The sequence below is a fragment of the Podarcis melisellensis genome (genome assembly GCF_964234715.1).
Source record: "Podarcis melisellensis genome assembly, chromosome: 14".
Classification (NCBI taxonomy): domain Eukaryota; kingdom Metazoa; phylum Chordata; class Lepidosauria; order Squamata; family Lacertidae; genus Podarcis; species Podarcis melisellensis.
The window spans coordinates 46,627,147-46,644,184 of record NC_138546.1 but is presented as its reverse complement, the minus strand read 5'-3'; the positions used below and the strand labels follow the sequence as shown (position 1 = coordinate 46,644,184).

The window sequence follows — 17,038 nt, the reverse complement described above, 5'->3', positions numbered from 1 at the left end:
GTATTTAGGCCCAAAGTTGTCAGGAGACTCCTATTCTCCTCACATGGCTACGATGCTCAGAGTGGTTTAACAGCCCATCTTCCCAAGGAGCTCTGGGAATTTTAGGTTTCCCAATAACGCTCAGCACCTGTAACAAACTGCAGTTCTTTGAAGGAAGTTCAAGTGGTATAATAGTGCTTCACATATATGGTGCAGAGGTTGATGAGGCAGCAGACTGGAACATGTTGTGGTGGGATCAAGAGCTCAGTTTTTATACCTTTCTGGATAAAAGCTTCAAAAGCAATTCTGAAACTGATTGGACTGGGAGATGTCACCCAGGCAGGATCCAGTGCCATCTTGTAAAGGACAGTCTCCTGGACGCATGATTTGCGGGTGGCCCAAAGCACATTTTGCAGTGCCAATCCCCCATTACTTAATTTTCAAAACGTATTTCGGCTATGCATAAATGTTATTGATTGTACTATGTGCCCACAGAAAGCTCTGGGCTGGGAAGAATCCAATGCCACCTTGTAGAGGACACCCTCCTGGATTCGTGGGTTTATGACGTATGATGGCCCAAAGCATAATTTGGGGTGAGACCTGGTTGTTTTTTTATATATGTATGTATGTATTTCAGCTGTTGTTGGCATGTACAGATGCCCTTTTCTATGCCAGAGACCCAGATGAAGCTCTGGAACAGGTGGGATCCCATGTCAGCCTGCAGAAGTCACACCCCTGAATGGATGGGCGTAAGATTTGTGGTGGCCCAAAGCATATTTTGTGGTGGCAGTTCCTTCTTTTTTAAGGTTTGTGTACAATACTGTAATGTCATCACACATTTAGGAGCGTTTCACAAGCATGGCCAATTTGAATGAAGGAAATTCTCACTGGACTCAGAGAGTTGAATCCTGGGATCATGGAGATCTATTCAGTCTGGATCAACTACTGCATCTCCAGTCAGCCCACATGCCTCTACTTTACACTTGTCTCCCCGCGCTGCTAAAGTAACAATTAATTATAGAACACGCCCAAATCTTATTTTGATGTTCAGGGACATAAAACCTTTGTAGTTCAGGGAGCTACGCACGTTCCTTTTTTAACAAAGTGTTTCCAACTTCTTGGGACTAGCAAGTGACTTGAGTAGCATTCTCGGGAGGGACAGAGGAAGCGGGCGCTCTCCTGGAAGACAAGGGCGGGCAGCAGCTTGGCAGGACTGGAGGCTGGGGCCGGTAGTCGCACACCTCGGCCCTTCGGACACGTTTCCTCCGGTGCCAAGTCCTGGGGCCGACCCCTCCGTTCTTCCTCCAGCGATTCCCGCCGAGCGGCAGAGGCCGAGCCCCTGCCCCGAGGAGCTCGCAAGAAGCCGCTGCTCGAATCCCTGGGCGGGGAAACCTGCCTCCTCCGGAGCCGAAGGAGCAGCGGCAGGAGCAGCGGGCGGCGTGCACACGCCTCTGGGCGACACGTGGAGTCCCGGGATGGGCCGGTAGCGCGGGCGCCTCTGCCTCCTTCCTGCGGAGGGCGTCGCGGCGGCCCCTCCGGGCCCAGCCAGGCCGCGGGCGGAGCTGCCCGGCCGAGCTCCCTCCCTTCTCCCCCGCCGGGGGTCTCCACGCAAGGGCGGCGGCTGCTGCGGCTCCCGCTCCCCGCTGCCGCCCCACGCCGGGCCCTCTCGCCGCTCCTGCTGCTGCCTGGCGGGGCCTGGAGCGATGCTTCGCCGGTGATGTCCGCGGAACACGAGAAGGACCCCGCCGCGGCGCTCAAGAGGCCCCGAGGTGGGAAGGAGCGGCCGCGCGAGGCCCCGGCCCGGAGGTGGCGGCGGCTGCCTCCGGGAGAGCGGGGCGGCCTCTCTTCCCTCCGGCCGGGCCGGGCCAGGGCAGCCTCCCGGGCCCTTGGCGAGCCCCTCTCCGGCCGCCTCCCGGCTCTCGTACCCCCGAAGGGGCGCCTCGGCCCCGCCGTGGCTTCTGCGGGAGGAGGGGGGCCTTCCCTCACAAGGGTTCTCGGAGGGGCTCCTCGGAGCGGCAGGGGGAGGACATGGCGGGATGGCGGGGGGCGTCGTCGTAGAAGGCAGGCGGGCGGGCGGCGGGGCCCCGAGGTTGCTGCTTCGGGGTTGATTGTTTGCCGTGTGACTGAGAAAGGGCCCCGTCCTCCTTGGGAGATGCACCCATTCACTCGTAGGCCTCAAGGGTCATCTTCCAGGGAAGGGCGCTGAGAGAGAGGGAGAACACAGACTGGCATGCGGTCCGATTCCGACGACCGTCCAGCAAGCCCGGGAGCATTCCTGAGGCACCTTGAATGGAGAAGGGTCAGGAGATCGGCGCACAGGCAGCAGGGACTGGTGTGCTGGGTTTTTTTTTTTGCAAAGCTTCGAACTATCTTGCTAAAGGCAAAACATCTTAAGGCTCCTACTCTGCTGAATTTTTGGAATGAAAAGGGAATGACTTGTCTCAGTTGCATTCCAGTCTTGTTCCTCCTTCTTTTCTTTGGCGATCACTCGTAGCCGAGTAAGATTGTCTTCCATAAGCAGGGTTTTAACAATGAATCCGTAAGTGACTGGAGGCCAATTCTGGAGCCACACGTCCTTCCAGAGTGGGGACATTGGTTCCTGGGTTGGAGTTGATCACGGTGTGGATTTGCCAAGTGTGCCTTCCTCTTAGCACGTTTCTCCCTTGTGTTCTGAGTTGGAGTGTCTTCAAAGTCCACAACACCTTTGGTAAAGGCTGTTCTCCAACTGGAGTGCTCCCAGTTTATACTACATTTTTTTAGATTTGCCTTGAGACAGTCTTTAAACCCTTTTGTTGACCACCAGCATTACACTTTCCATTTTTAAGTTCGGAATAGAGTAGTTGCTTTGGAAGACGATAATCAGGCACCCGCACAACATGACTAGTCCAACGAAGTTGATGTTGAAGAATCATTGCTTCAACACTGGCGATCTTTGCTTCATCTAGTACACTGATATTAGTTCACCTGTCTTCCCAAGTGTTGTGTAAGATTTTTCGGAGACACCGTTGATGGGCTGCACCTTCTTCAGCTAATGAATGCTGCTTTTATACAAATTTAACACTGGACTGTGTTAGTTGCCGTCTGTCTTCTAAACAGCAGAGAAAACGGATGCTTTTCATCCACTTTGGTGCATTTGTGGGCAAGTAAGCATGGGGACATCATGGTCCTGATGCTGAGAGAGACAGCATGCCCCTGTGATTCCCCCAGCTACGCTCTGGCTGCCTGTCACAGCTGTCCACATCAGATAAGACCAAGTTACCCACTTCAGCATTTTTAGGTTATACCTGGTTTCTCAGGATGCAGCACTTCCCCACCTTCTGCAAAAAGTGCTATAGCAAAGGGAAGCTTTTGAAAGTTTCCTCCTGGTGGAGGGTACAGCATGCTAACTGTCCTAAACATGGTTATCACAGAAGTGGAAGTTTGGTATGTGTTGAACAGCTTGACAGAGAAAGTCGGAGCTGTTGCTGCAAGGATCATCAGTTGTGTTAATTATGAAGGATGCCTCTCATAAGAAAAAAAAATCCTTTGCTACAATCTTGTAGATTTAAACTGATGACCAGACAAGCACAGGCAGTGTGAAGCCTTTAGTGCAATAGGCCTGAGCTTTCAATGAGCCCTCAAGCAGATGGCTAAACTAGCTCATTAACATTTTCTTGCCATTAAGTGTCCCTCCAAATAGATATATATATGTGGCTAAGCAAAAAACCACACTGTGTTCCACCATTCCTTTGTATTGGTTGTGTCCTGGGTTAGCTGAGCTTTTGGAACTTAGTTGGGCTTTTAGAACTTAGTTGTTTGAGCTTTAGTGTAGGTCTTAAAGCTCCCTAATCACTAATTGTCATCACTAATTGAGATCACTAATTGTCATCACTTGCTGAAGCCTTAATTTAACTTGGGGCCACAGGATTCTCAGAGTACCAAAGAGAATAGTCATTTTTGGAGTGTTTCCTTCACCTTAGAGAGCTGTGTCTTAACTGCAAAGTTCCAAGTCTTGTCTGTTTCCAATTTTTCACTCTGCTACATATTCACGTACAGTGGTACCTTGTTTTGCAACCATTTTGGATTACAACCACGTCAAATCCTGAAGTGTGTGCCCGGTTTTTTTGGATTACAACCCATTTTTTTTGGATTACAACCCATTTTTTTTTGTAGGCCCCATTGGCAAAAGCGCGCCTTGGGTTTCAACCGGTTTTGGTTTACAACCGGACCTCCGGAACGGATTATGGTTGTAAACCAAGGTATCGCTGTATTTTTGTACATCCTCTCAGTAGCTTAAACCAAGCAATGGCATATAATTCTGAAGGCATGTAGTTGGCTAGAATCTACCCAGAACAGAACACAGCACCCATATAAGTGAGAGAGAGGTATGTTTCAATCCATAGGAGAAGACACAGTTGATATTCACCTGTGAAAGAAAAGACTGGTTACTAGTAACATATCTTAAGTTATGTGAAGTACTGTATCTTAGTCTGATTGCAGAAATTCTCTGTACTGCCATTTCTCTGGACAGCAATTCTAAGTAAATGCATGTTACATAGACACATATTGAACAGCTCGACTTGCCTGCACAATCCATAATTTTGTCAAAAAGTTAACTACAGAATGGTATACTTTTGAAATCTTATAGGTGGTGACGGTGGATTGGATGGGTTAGGAGGCCCAGGTGTGCAGCTTGGCAGTCCAGATAAGAAAAAGCGCAAGTCGAATGTTCAGGTAAGGTGCCCTTTGGTTGGAACATCTAAACTGGCCTGACTCTTCCCCTGTGGGAGTTCCTATCTCTTTCCTTTTCTTTTTTAAATATAATTTCCATTTATATACATTACAACAATAGTTCAATAATAATTCTAACATTTCTAACCTCGACTTCCTTCCCCCTCCTATCTGTAGTTCCTTATATTTATTTTCACATTCTCTGCATACTCTAAATGATATTAACTTATTCTTTTAATCATCTCTTTTCATGTATATTTTTGAAACTGCAGGTTTTTACAATAATCCTGCCAATGTCTTAATCTGTTTACAGTTTATTTGTAAATATTCAACAAACCATTTCCATGCCTTTATAAAAAGTTTAGTGTCTGCATAAGCTCCACTATTTCTACGTAGTCCATTAGTTTCAGTATCCATTCTTCTTTCATCAGGACATCTTTTTCCCATTTTGGGGCAAATAACATTCTTGCAGCTGTAATTGCGTACATAAATAAATTTCTATACTGTGTAGGTAGTTCTGATCCTATAACTCCCAAGAAAAAAGCTTTCCCAGTAGGCTTTAACCTTATTACAAGACCACCACATGTGAAAAAATGTATATTCTTTCTCTTTACACTTCCAACACTTAATTCACTTTTGATTTATACATTTTTGCAAGTCAGCTAAGTGTTAAATACCATCTATATAACATTTTCATATAATTTTCTCTTATACCATAGCATGCTGTAAATTTTATATCTGTATTCCACAGTTGTTCCCATGCTTTCATTTCTATGTTATGGCCAATATCTATTGTCCAGTGTATCATTATACATTTTAGACATCACTTTAACATTACAGTCTAACAGATCTCTCTCTAGTTGTGATAATTGTATTTAACACCTAGTCAACTTGCAAAAATGTATTGGCTGCAAGTTGAACCAAGGGACCAAAAGGTGGTTTGAGGTGATGTCCAATATGTGACTGGCCTTGTGTGTGAGTACTATGGTCCTCTTGACAGGGAGTTCGTGCAGGCAGCAGCTGCAGCAGGAGTGGGCATACTATGAAGAATGGAAAGACTCTTTTTTTCTCTCTTTCTTTTCCTTCTCCTCCTGCGATGAGGCTACATTTTAATATTTTAATGTTCCATTATTTTAATGTTGTATTTTATTTTTGTTTTTAAGTTGTAATCATTCATCTTGTTTTTATTATTGCTTGTAAGCCGCTCTGAGCCCGGCCTTGGATGGGGAGGGCGGGGTATAAATAAAAAAATTATTATTATTATTATTAATGCTTTTGCAGTGGAGGAATCCTAAATGGATTCTGAGGCCAGCAACCCACCTTTGTAACAGACACAGATGTTTCATTTCATGAGATGAGGGGATCCTCAGGTTTGGCCTTCTCTTCTGTTGGAATTCCAAGTGATCTCGATTTCTGATTTAACATTTCCAGGGCTCATCCTTTCCTCCACCATCTGAATATGCGCCTCCACCAAATCCCAGCTCTGATCACCTTGTAGCTGCAAATCCGTTTGATGACAACTACAACAATCTTTCTTACAAGCCCTTGCCATTGGGGAACCCATATTTTGCCAACCCCAGCTACCCCGGCTTTGGAGGCTACAACACCTTCAGGATGCCACCGCAGATGCTTCCCAGGATGTCCTCACCCTACGGTGCTACTTACCCACTTAGAAACCAGCCACATCCATTTCCCCAGAACCCAGTGGGAATGGTCTACAACCGGCCTCAACCGATTAACTTTGCGCCACATGAAAATGTGTCTTTTGGAAACCAGCCATCCTATAACAGTAACATGAATCAGAATGTTGGCATGTCTGGCCAACACTTCAGGCCGAACCCTGGTGAGAATTTTGGTCACATTCCTTCACAGAACACAACACAGATGTCACCCCATGACATGCCATTGCACTTTGGACCCGGCGGCAACCCCAATTTCAACAATTCCCAGATGGAGTCAAACCATTCTTTCTTTCCCTCGCCAAACAATTACAACCAGGCAAAGCCTTTGCAAAAGCAAGGTGCAAATAAGCACAACCACCCCCCGCCACAACATCACCTGCACGGCCCAGAGGACACTGCCAACTCAGGAAACACAGATATAAAGACTGTGAATCGAAATAACCCAGCAAACCAGGAGAGCATCCCTTCTAAAAATGTTGAAAATCTGAACAGCAATCATGCGAATGGGGCTCAGAACAAGCCCCGACTCCCCAGCCGAGGTCCAGCTGAAGGAGGCAGCTCTGAGAAGGGCAGCAAAATGCCCCTACACCCTGGTCAGCATGGTCACGCCGCCTCTGAGCCAGTCTATCCTTGTGGGATTTGTACCCACGAAGTGAACGATGACCAGGATGCCATCTTGTGTGAAGCTTCTTGTCAAAAATGGTTTCATCGGATCTGCACAGGCATGACGGAATCTGCCTACGGACTGCTCACTGCAGAAGCATCGGCAGTGTGGGGCTGTGACACCTGCATGGCGGACAAGGATGTTCAGCTGATGCGCACCAGAGAAACAGCTGGGCCACTAGTGTTGAATGCTGATGCGTGATGCCCACCCTGGTTCCTTCAGATACTCAACTGGCTGCCATTTGTACGGTGTTTCCTTTATCAGTCATGGGTGGGCTTTGTTTGCTTTCTTTTCAGCAATTGGTCTTCACTTTCTGCCCAAGTGCATTAAGATTTTACCAGGAGAACTTCTAGCAAATGCTCAACTGACGATTAAGTGCCAATATGGCTTTACTCACATGGAAAGTTTGGGGGTATGTAAACATCTGCCTTTGTGGATCACTTTGCCCAGGGCTATTCCACTTGGCAGTGTTGGAGGAACCATATACTGATTTATCTTTTGAGTACATGGGAGTTAATTCTGTCCTCTGTTTGGGAGCCTTTTTTAAGTTCTGAAGGCTGAGGGCATGACACAGGGAGAAGGATCAAGCAATATTTATTTTAAAATGATCACCAGGAATGTCAAACTATTTGTATAAGTAGCTGAAAACCTCAAGTCATATTAACCTCCTTTTCACATTTTGATTTAGCTTGCTCTTTCAGAACATATTGGTGAGCTTTGAAGATAAGGAACAGGTCCATTTTTAGTGAATTCTGAAGACTTACTCAGTGGGCATCTCTTTAATGGTCTTTAGCAGCCTGTTTCCAAACACATTTACTCAGCAAGAACTCTTGTAGTTTTCATTGGCCAAGTGAGCATCAATAAGACTAAGTGCATAAAAGCTCAGCAGGCCTGAATGTTTTTTCCCTTCCCTTTTTTCAAAAAGGGATTGAGGTTTGTATGTCTGTGATATTAATACACACTCACCCATCATGTCCTCCGCAATGGCATTGCAAGACCATGAAGTGTGATGCTGCCATCCCAGTGTTGGCTGTCTTGGAACTCCATTGTGGTGCTAGATTAGAGTTCTGGGCTCTTTAGACCTTTTTGTGTGATGAATGTAATCCAGATAAATTTGCTAGTATGGTAAATTGTTCAAGTCCCACTGTCTTCAGAGGGACTTGACTTATTAAGCATGCTAACTTTTCTTTGGCTTGGGAATGTGCATTTGGTTCCACATGGACTTACTCTGGTGCCTGCTGTACAGAATCTACTGCTGCACATAGGCAGCCTCTGTGTCTCCCTTTTTCCTGCCCTTAATCACAGCTAGCTTGCACATTTGGCTTTGTTTGAAACTTTTGCTGTAGTGTGTTGTTGTGTCCGCTCAGCTGCTCTTTGCAGTGCTTGCCTTCCCATACAGTTCAGGGTCTGCGCTGGGACCCTGGCTGCTCGCTCAGATGTCCACTGCCATCGCTTGCTCCTTCCTCTGCTGCTTCCAGTTGAGATTCTCAGCTCTGCTGCTGTTTTTGTTTTGCTTCTGGCTGTGTTCTTGAAAACTGCTTGTCTTTGGAGGGTATAATGTCTCCCTCCAGGGAAGGGAAGGTCACGCCCAGCATTTTTCTCCTCTACTCGCCCCAGTGTAACTGCCTTTGGGGATTTGATACAGTAGATCAGGTGCAGAGACCAGAGTGCAGGGCACAAACAATAGCCCAGGTTTCCCAACTCTTTAATATCTAAAGCCTGTCTGGAAAAGACCTTAGGTCAGAGTTTTTCTCCATTACAAAAAGTCTTTTTTCACTTCCGTGGGAACCCCAAGCTCTTCCAGCACATTGCGGCTTCACTGATCTCCTCTAAAGTGAGGTTTTACAGAGCACATGAATTTCTGAATAATGCTGGAGGAATGAGCAGCTGTTGCAGCTATGGATGGTTGGTGGAAATTCTACTGCTTTTTAGCCTCATTTTTTCTCATTAAAATAATATAATAATAATAATAATAATAATAATAATAATAATAATAATAATAATATATTTGTACCCCACCCATCTGGCTGGGTTTCCCCAGACATTCTGAGTGCCTCCCAACAGAATATTAAAGCATGATAAAAGATCAAACATTAAAAACTTCCCTAAACAAGGTTGCTTTCAGATGTCTTCTAAAAGTCAGATAGTTGTTTATTTCCTTGACATCTGATGGGAGGGCGTTCCACAGGAAGGGTGCACTACTGAGAAGGCCCTCCACCTGGTTCCCTGTAACTTGGCTTCTCGCAGTGAGGGAACTGCCAGAAGGCCCTCGGAGCTGGACCTCAGTGTCTGGGCTGAACGATGGGGGTGGAGACACTCCACACAGGCAGCCTGAGGGGCCCACGAAGGATATCTGCGGGCAGAACTGTACATGCTCTGTTGGCATGCCTTGTTTGAATTATAATTCCTTGTTTGAATTATAATTCCCCAAGGCCTTTGATGTTTGAATTAGATGAATTTAACCTTGTAGCCCATCTAGAGAAGAGTCAGTCCTCTGGGTTGTACCCAACCCACACTTCTCTGTTTAAACCAGGCATAGGCAAAATCGGCCCTCCAGATGTTTTGGGACACCAACTCCCATCATCACTGACCACTGTTCCTGTTAGCTAGGAATGAGCTAGCCACTGTGATCCATGCAACGGTCACCTCCAGACTGGATTATTGTAACTCGCTCTATGTGGGGCTGCCCTTGAGACTGACCCAGAAACTCCAGCGGGTGCAGAATGCTGCGGCGAGACTCCTTACAGGCTCCTCACTGCGGGATCACATTCACCCGGTGCTGTACCAGCAGCACTGGCTCCTGGTGGAGTACAGGATCAGAGAAGACAAAGGAAGTGACCACACACAAGAGGGTTCTCTTTAGAAAATTGAAGAATTCTCTGTGCTTGTCTAGCAAATCATCCATTTGTGATTTTGACTGTAAACTGCACAGCTTCCCTCCCTCTTCAGCCCTGGGTTCTTGAGATCATGTAACCTACAGGAGGCAGTGTGTGCCTTAGTCTAGTCCCCTCTTTGTGACCTCATGAGGCCTTTCTCCCAGCCTATCCTGCTGGGGCTGAGAGGCCTAGGTGGGCTGTCATTAGCCTGGCCTGTTAATGAGATTTTGAAATAAGGCAAGGGAGTTTTATTCCAGAGTTAAGCTGTGATATAAATGAGCTCTGTGAGAGCTTGTGGGAGTTTGAATGCCAACTCTGCACTCTCATCAGTAGGGATTCTGAATTATCCAACCAAATTCCTCTTCACGGACTCTCCACCAAAGAATAGTCCTCCCTTTCGTAAGGCAAAGTTGAGATGTCAGAGGGGCTTGCACTTTCTCTCTTTTGCGGCCATGCACCAGCACACCCCAGAGGGTTCCAGCAAAATAGCAAAATAAGTGTAACCTACTACCATTGCTGCTGCTGCTGCATTCTCAAGAGCATTCTCCTGGTAATTGCCATAGAGGAGCACCTGGGCTCTCTCATCATTTTATTGTTTGTACTGCATAGACCCTTGGGAAGTTCCAGTTTGAGTTAAAGAGGTGCATTCTTGTGCATAATGCCCATGTGACTGTTTTGAGGAGGGCTGCTTTTCTCTTCTTTCGTTGGAATGTGCCCTGCCAGATGGAAAAAGAAAATTTGGGGCAGTTGAGATACTTATGTGTTTGAGGTGCTTGCAATAGCTGTGGTCTCAATGATGGCCTTGAACTCTAGAATCAGAGCAGGAGACCTCAAGGCTTAAAAGGTTTAGCTGGGACCACTTGAATCTCCTTTGTCAACAATGTGCCTTATTCTGTGACCTCTGGGTTTGTTTCCCCATGATGAGTTGTGGTTCATTTTTTGACTCTTGGGTGAAAGTAGCCATGCCAGGAACAAGGAGTAGCCTGGTGGCTAGCCTTTGCGGAAAACACATTTCTCTCAATGTGGTGCCTTGCGCCCTTCTAGAGCTGTTTCAAGGTGCTCACACACCCAACATGAACTTTCTGTTGTATTCGGTGTTGTGGAATGAGAATGTAAAGAAACACGTTTTGTGAGACTTTCTCTTGAAATTGTTTGTGTTTGTGGCTTTCGCTTAGCATTCTTTTATCACCCCAAACCAAGAGTAAATGAGTGTCATCATAAAACTAGAGCCCTGGAGTGCCTCCATTGCTCTTTAGGCAGCTTTGCACATGTGTGCTGGAAGGGGCAGCCTTGCCATAAGGTAATGAGGGTGCACAACTCAGGCAGTGAACGTTATGCACCAGTAGGGAACGTAAGCTGAGCCCTGCAGCTGGGTCAGCCCAAAGGAGGCCAGTCCAGTCCAGTCCAGCATCCTGTTCTTATAATGGCCAACCGGGTGCCTCTTCTGGGAAACCAGTGAGCAGGGCCTGAGCACAACAAGATCATCACAACTTATTGGTCATCACAACCAAGAGCCAGTGTGGTGTAGTGGTTAAGAGCGGTAGTCTCGTAATCTGGGGAACCGGGTTCGCGTCTCCGCTCCTCCATACGCAGCTGCTGGGTGACCTTGGGCCAGTCACACTTCTTTGAAATGTCTCAGCCTCACTCACCTCACAGAGTGTTTGTTGTGGGGGAGGAAGGGAAAGGAGAATGTTAGCCGCTTTGAGACTCCTTCAGGTAGTGATAAAGCGGGATATCAAATCCAAACTACTACTACTACTACTACTACTACTACTACTACTATTCTTCTTCTTCGTCTTCTTCTTCTTCTTCTTCTTCTTCTTCTTCTTCTTCTTCTTCTTCTTCTTCTTCTTCTTCTTCTTCTCCTAGAATAAAATTTATAATTGTCCCAAATGTCAGCCATTGGTAATCTTATTCTCCTCCCTGAATTTGCCTTTTTAAAGCTGTCCAACTTAGTGTCCATCACTACATCTTATGGCAGCAAATGCCACAGTTAGATTTAGGTGCTGTCACCTCAGCAACATGTTTGTACAATCAATTTTTAACTCAGGTGCAGTCAACAGCAGGAGGCTTCTAACAGGAAGCCTTCATACTTATTAATAGGTGGCAATCATTCTGCAGTATCAGGAAAAAACAGAACATCTCATTTTATCTAGAAATCAGCAGAAATGCAGCTTAGCCAGAGAGGAGCACATATATAACTTCTGCTCCAACATTCTGGAGACGTGGCTTCTTGTTTCTGTGTAAAAAAAGCAAGATGCTAGGCTTCATGGTTCTGGAGAAAAGCAGCAACTGGCTTTCTCTGCAAGGCAGACTTCCAGTGTGCAAGGTGCAGTGGTATTTCAATTGCAGTGGTACTTTGAGAAGCAACTGAATCATTCTTTTCCAGCATGTGTCAAACAATTTGGAGTGATAGTACCCAACTGTGGCAAAAGACAAATCCAGGCCTAAACAGTGGGCTGGGTATGGAAATTAGTAAATATGTGAAGGCTTGTGCATCACAATTCGTTCTAGGTACCAATTTTGAGGTTTTCTTCATCTAGAATTTTGGGTAGAGGCTAGCACACTCTCCTATGTCTCTCCCTTCTCCCAATTCCTGTGTTTTAATTAGCCAAAGCTTCTAAAACCTCTCTGAAATCTCTGGCAAATGAGCAACTTGGCAACCCATAAGCTGATGGGGTCAGATTCCACTGGGGTAGAATTCCAGTGCTGCAGACTGTGGGTTCAGTTTAGTGTTGGATCTGTGCCTCTGCAGCATCTCTTGAAATAAAGAAAAGCTGGTTGTATGCCAGCAGTGCCCTGGTGAGTTGGGCCCTTGAGGCATTGGAGGAACAGTTTACTGTTCATCAAAATGGGGATAATACTGGCAACAGTAGCTAGAGAAAAAGGTTTGAAGGTGCTTAAGTAGAAGACAGATGAGAAGTGTCTTATCAGAAAGGTCCCTTCTGCGTAGGCCATCTGTATCAGCTTTCTCCCACCAGCTTTGCCTCTGGAGGGTCAACCACAATGTGTTCACTTAGGCAGAAGACAGGTGCGCTGCAGATATATTTTATCAAAGCACATGACTAGAGCCAGAAGGAAAGAAACAGCCTTCAGGGTGCCATTGCAGGGATTGCAACCCTGCAATGGGTTGGACTCTGTGCTTCCAAAGCAAAGTCAGAAAAGATTATTCCGTATTATCTGTTGCACATTTTCTACTTAAAAATCAGCTGTCCTAAATTTATAAATGTCTAAGTTGGGTTAAAGTAGGGGTGACTAACCTGTGACCCTCCAGATGTTGTTGGACTCCAATTCCCATCATCATAATGCTGCTTGAGGCTGCTGAGGTACCAGTAACATCTGTAGTGCCATAGGTCAGCCGCCCTTGGTTAAAGAGAGACCAATGGGTTTAAGAGCCAAGAAGCCCACCTCTTGCGGAGTGTTGATTTATCCTTAAGTCGCGTGCAAGTTGGTCACTTGAATACCACAGCAGCAAGCATCAAACACTGGCATCCAGTTGGCCACCGAGAACAAGATGCTGGCTTAGGTGGGTCACCAGTTTGATCCAGCATCCCATTCTTCTCACGCTCTTAATTCCACAGAGAGAAGTTCCATATTTCTTAGTGTTTTCTCTGACCCACACATTTCCATAGCATCGGTTGACATATTTGCCTAGAGGCATTGCATAATGCAAAAGGAATATATAAGCTGGCTCACCTCTTCATCTCTTTTCTTCAAAGTGAAATAGATTAAGCTCTCTAAGTCTTTTGGAGATAAATTTCCTATCCCTGCGGTCATTTCGCTCCTTAGAATCATAGAGTTGGAAGGGACCATGAGGGTCATCTAGTCCGACCCCCTGCCATGCAGGAATCTTTTGCCCAACGTGGGACTCAAATCCACACCCCTGAGATTATGAGTCTCATGCTTTACCAAGCTATCCTTCTTTGTACTAAATTTACGTCAATTGAAGAACCCTCTAAATTATCTTTTAAAATATCTAATTTGACAACTATATCTTAAGATGGCAATGGATTCCAACTCTCCAGGTGCCAGCATACCTGCCTCTCTCAGGCTGACTGTTTTGCAGGCATCTCAGTAGACAACTCTCCCTCTTCTTGACTCCTATTCTCTGCCTGTGACTAATGATGGCTTTGAATGATGTGGGTTAATCTGTCTTCCAAGTGCTAGGATTCAGTGCCCAGATCCAGTAAGGTATGGCTTCACACAGAAACGGATTCTGCCTACTAATTGTTTTCACCACACGGCCGAGAGGAGACAGCTTGGGTTGCACATGGAGGTCTGGCTCCAACCCAGTAGGCCCACGACCATCACTTGATCTGCTTTCCTCCAAGGCCGAAACTTGTCCTAAGCACTCAGTCTCTCCCACAAGCTCTTAGGTTAGGGTGTATGAGACTACATTTAGCAATGCAGCTAATTATCTTAAAGCCCCGCAATAAAATATCGTAATTACTTGTGGGATTATTTCTCACACTTTTTAATTATAAGGGGAAATAATTTCATAAATGTTTTTGGCTTGATATTTTTTATTTTAAAAAAACCAGTAGTCTTGAACTTTGACTATTTCCCATGTCATTTCAATCTAATAGTAACACTACCACATCATGTTTAAAATATATGTACCCCTCTCTTTATATATAAATAATAGCCTTGCTTGCTAGTAAAAGTACGTGTGACATTTTATACGTAGTTTGATCATGTGTTTTTTATGTTGTATGTGACTTAATGACAGTTTCATATTAAAACTAGTCTTTCCTTATGTACTGCTTACATATACCTGTTTTTGGGATATCAGTTCAGTACTTTTATACAATCTCAAATGTGTTCCACATTGGTGACATTTATTTTTGCAACAACTTTAAATGAAAACGAAATTAGAGCATGTCTGAAATAACACGTGCAGTAGAACTGTGGTGTGCGGCAAAGTTGATGTATGTAATTCAAATTGGAAACAAACGCCCAGACTTTGTCCATTATTATTCCTTTAGTTCAGCCTTCCCCAACAACGGGGACCCTCGAGATGTTTCTGGACTCCAGTTCCCACCATCAACCCTCAAGCCTGGTCATGCCAGCTGATGTGAGTTGTAGTTCAGTTGAACGTCTGGAGGGTACCAGTTTGGGGAAGGCTGCTTTAGTAAGAAATTTAATTACTATGTAATGCAAATGATTTCATATCATGGTGTGTGTTAAGCTACTCTATGACGTATAGGAACCATGTTTATGTCTCTGGATAGTTAGCTGGTCTTACATTACAAGCTGAGTTCTAGTAGATGATAGCAAGTGCATCAACCGTGTAAATGCCTTAAGGCACACACAGAATTTGTGTCCGATCTAAATGGTTAAATGTTTCAATGTGCGATACCGAGAAATGGGTGCCCATTTGATTGCATTACCAAAATGGCAATCCTATGTTTGTATTTTCTTCAGGATGTTCATCATAAAAAAGGAAAAATGTGAGGGCACCGTATCAGAATTTTAATTCGCTGCTGGAATTGTTAATATTTCACTTCACTTTTCACAAAGTTGAAGACGGACAGAATTAAGTGCTTGTAAAATGAATGTTAATAAAGTCTTGTCAAAGTAACAAAGGAGAATGGAAGGTGTTCTGTTTGTGCATGAAGCACTGCATCACATACTTGCTTGTATTAGGAAGTCATTGCAATACCTTTTGTCACATCTTAACTGATCATTGTTGTGAATCTGAAGAATCAGGAAGAAAAGATTTTATCCTGTTTAATTCACAGACTGCTAGATTTGATGTTTACCTGACTGTAGTGGGTGCTTGCTGGAGTGGCAGCTGTATGAACTCTGCTTACCCTGTAGGCAGCAACATCTCTGCCAGAGTGCCATCTTCATTGCTAGCAAAGGCTGCAATCCTGTGCACGTTAACCTGAATGAAAGCCCCATCATACATTGAGAGTTACTTCTGAGGAATCCTTTAGGGTCCAGGTCACAAGCCGAGTTGGCCTTGAGTTGGCTGTTACTGCTGGTTGAGCAACACTTGGATTAAAAAACAGAATGCCTGTTGAGTCCAGCTGGATGTGGGAACTGCACTCATCCTTGCCCTGGGCTGCTCTCTCTGTGCCTTAATAGAAGGCATGAGCTGCCATATAGCTGAAGTTCAATGGGCAACTTACGGGGTTATAAAGGACTGCAGGTAGTCACTATGGCTGTGGATATAGCATTCATGATAATTTTAAAAACATTTTTATTGAGATGAGGATTTACCCATATAAGGAAAAATAGCATTAGTGCAATAATGAAGCTAAAACAAATAACCAAATGAGCAGCTGCTGGATTATTGACAACAGGGCACAACATGGAATAATGTCAATCAAGGGTAATACGTTAGTATTGTTCATACATTTGGACTCATTCAGCTGGGGAAGTGTTTCCAAGTGTGGAGATGGCCTATTAGTAATAAAACACGCAGGAGCTTTGTCGGGGGGGGGGGGGGGAGTAGCAACCCTGAAGGTTTCTGCAAAAACATTTTTAACTACTTTAGTTCTGGGAGTTTTGTTTTTGTTTCTCTTCTACCTAAAGCATGGGAGGTAAACTCTTTAAATAAACTGCGCAGCTGTTCCTCCTGGCTACAATCAACCTGTCCCAGGCTTTCTTATTTATAGCAACCAATCTATTTCAGGAGTTATACTTCAGAGGTTGAAGCCACTGTGATTTAACTTTGCCTACAGGACTGCAAATGGCAGGTGTCTCATGGTCGGAGTAGGGAGATTTTTGCTTTTCAGCAGTGCTGTGAGCTTTTGATCTCGCTGATAACAAGTCTGGGTGGAAAGGATTATCTAACTGCCCAGCACTTGGAAAATGCTGCTCCTGCTCTGGCCTTTATTCCTGTATTTTCCCAATTGAAATGTATGCAAATGATCAATACTCTAGCCTGCATTTATCATGACATTTCTCTACTCCCCACAAATCTATATACTCTGATGATGATGCCTTTTCTCTGGGTGGGAGGGAAACGAAGGAAAAAGCAAACTATATTTGAACGTTTTCACAGTTGGGCAAAATAAATAAATGCCTCCTTTTCAGGGGCTGCATATTGGCAGACTGGAGTTTTTGTAGGGAGCACCCAGGCGAATTTCGCTGTGCAATTTTGGAGTGCAATTCCATGC

General features: G+C 45.1%; 1 protein-coding gene across 4 annotated transcripts; it reads left to right on the top strand.

The window, feature by feature from the left end:
* Positions 1 to 210: 210 nt before the first annotated feature.
* PYGO1 (pygopus family PHD finger 1) lies at positions 211 to 15,496 on the top strand. Of its 4 annotated transcripts, none has more exons than XR_014162707.1 (4): positions 211 to 1,748; positions 4,607 to 4,692; positions 6,121 to 7,447; positions 15,336 to 15,496. XR_014162707.1 is itself a non-coding variant. In XM_081887758.1 (4 exons), the coding sequence occupies exons 1-3, from the start codon at positions 1,697 to 1,699 to the stop codon at positions 7,234 to 7,236; spliced, it is 1,254 nt and encodes a 417-aa protein (XP_081743884.1). In that variant the 5' UTR covers positions 211 to 1,696; the 3' UTR covers positions 7,237 to 7,278; positions 15,336 to 15,496. The 4 variants fall into 4 exon arrangements, 2 of the variants coding, with proteins under 2 accessions (XP_081743884.1, XP_081743883.1); XR_014162708.1 differs by lacking the exon at positions 15,336 to 15,496 and adding an exon at positions 8,831 to 9,836 and having other exon boundaries at positions 6,121 to 8,774; XM_081887758.1 differs by having other exon boundaries at positions 6,121 to 7,278.
* Positions 15,497 to 17,038: the final 1,542 nt, after the last annotated feature.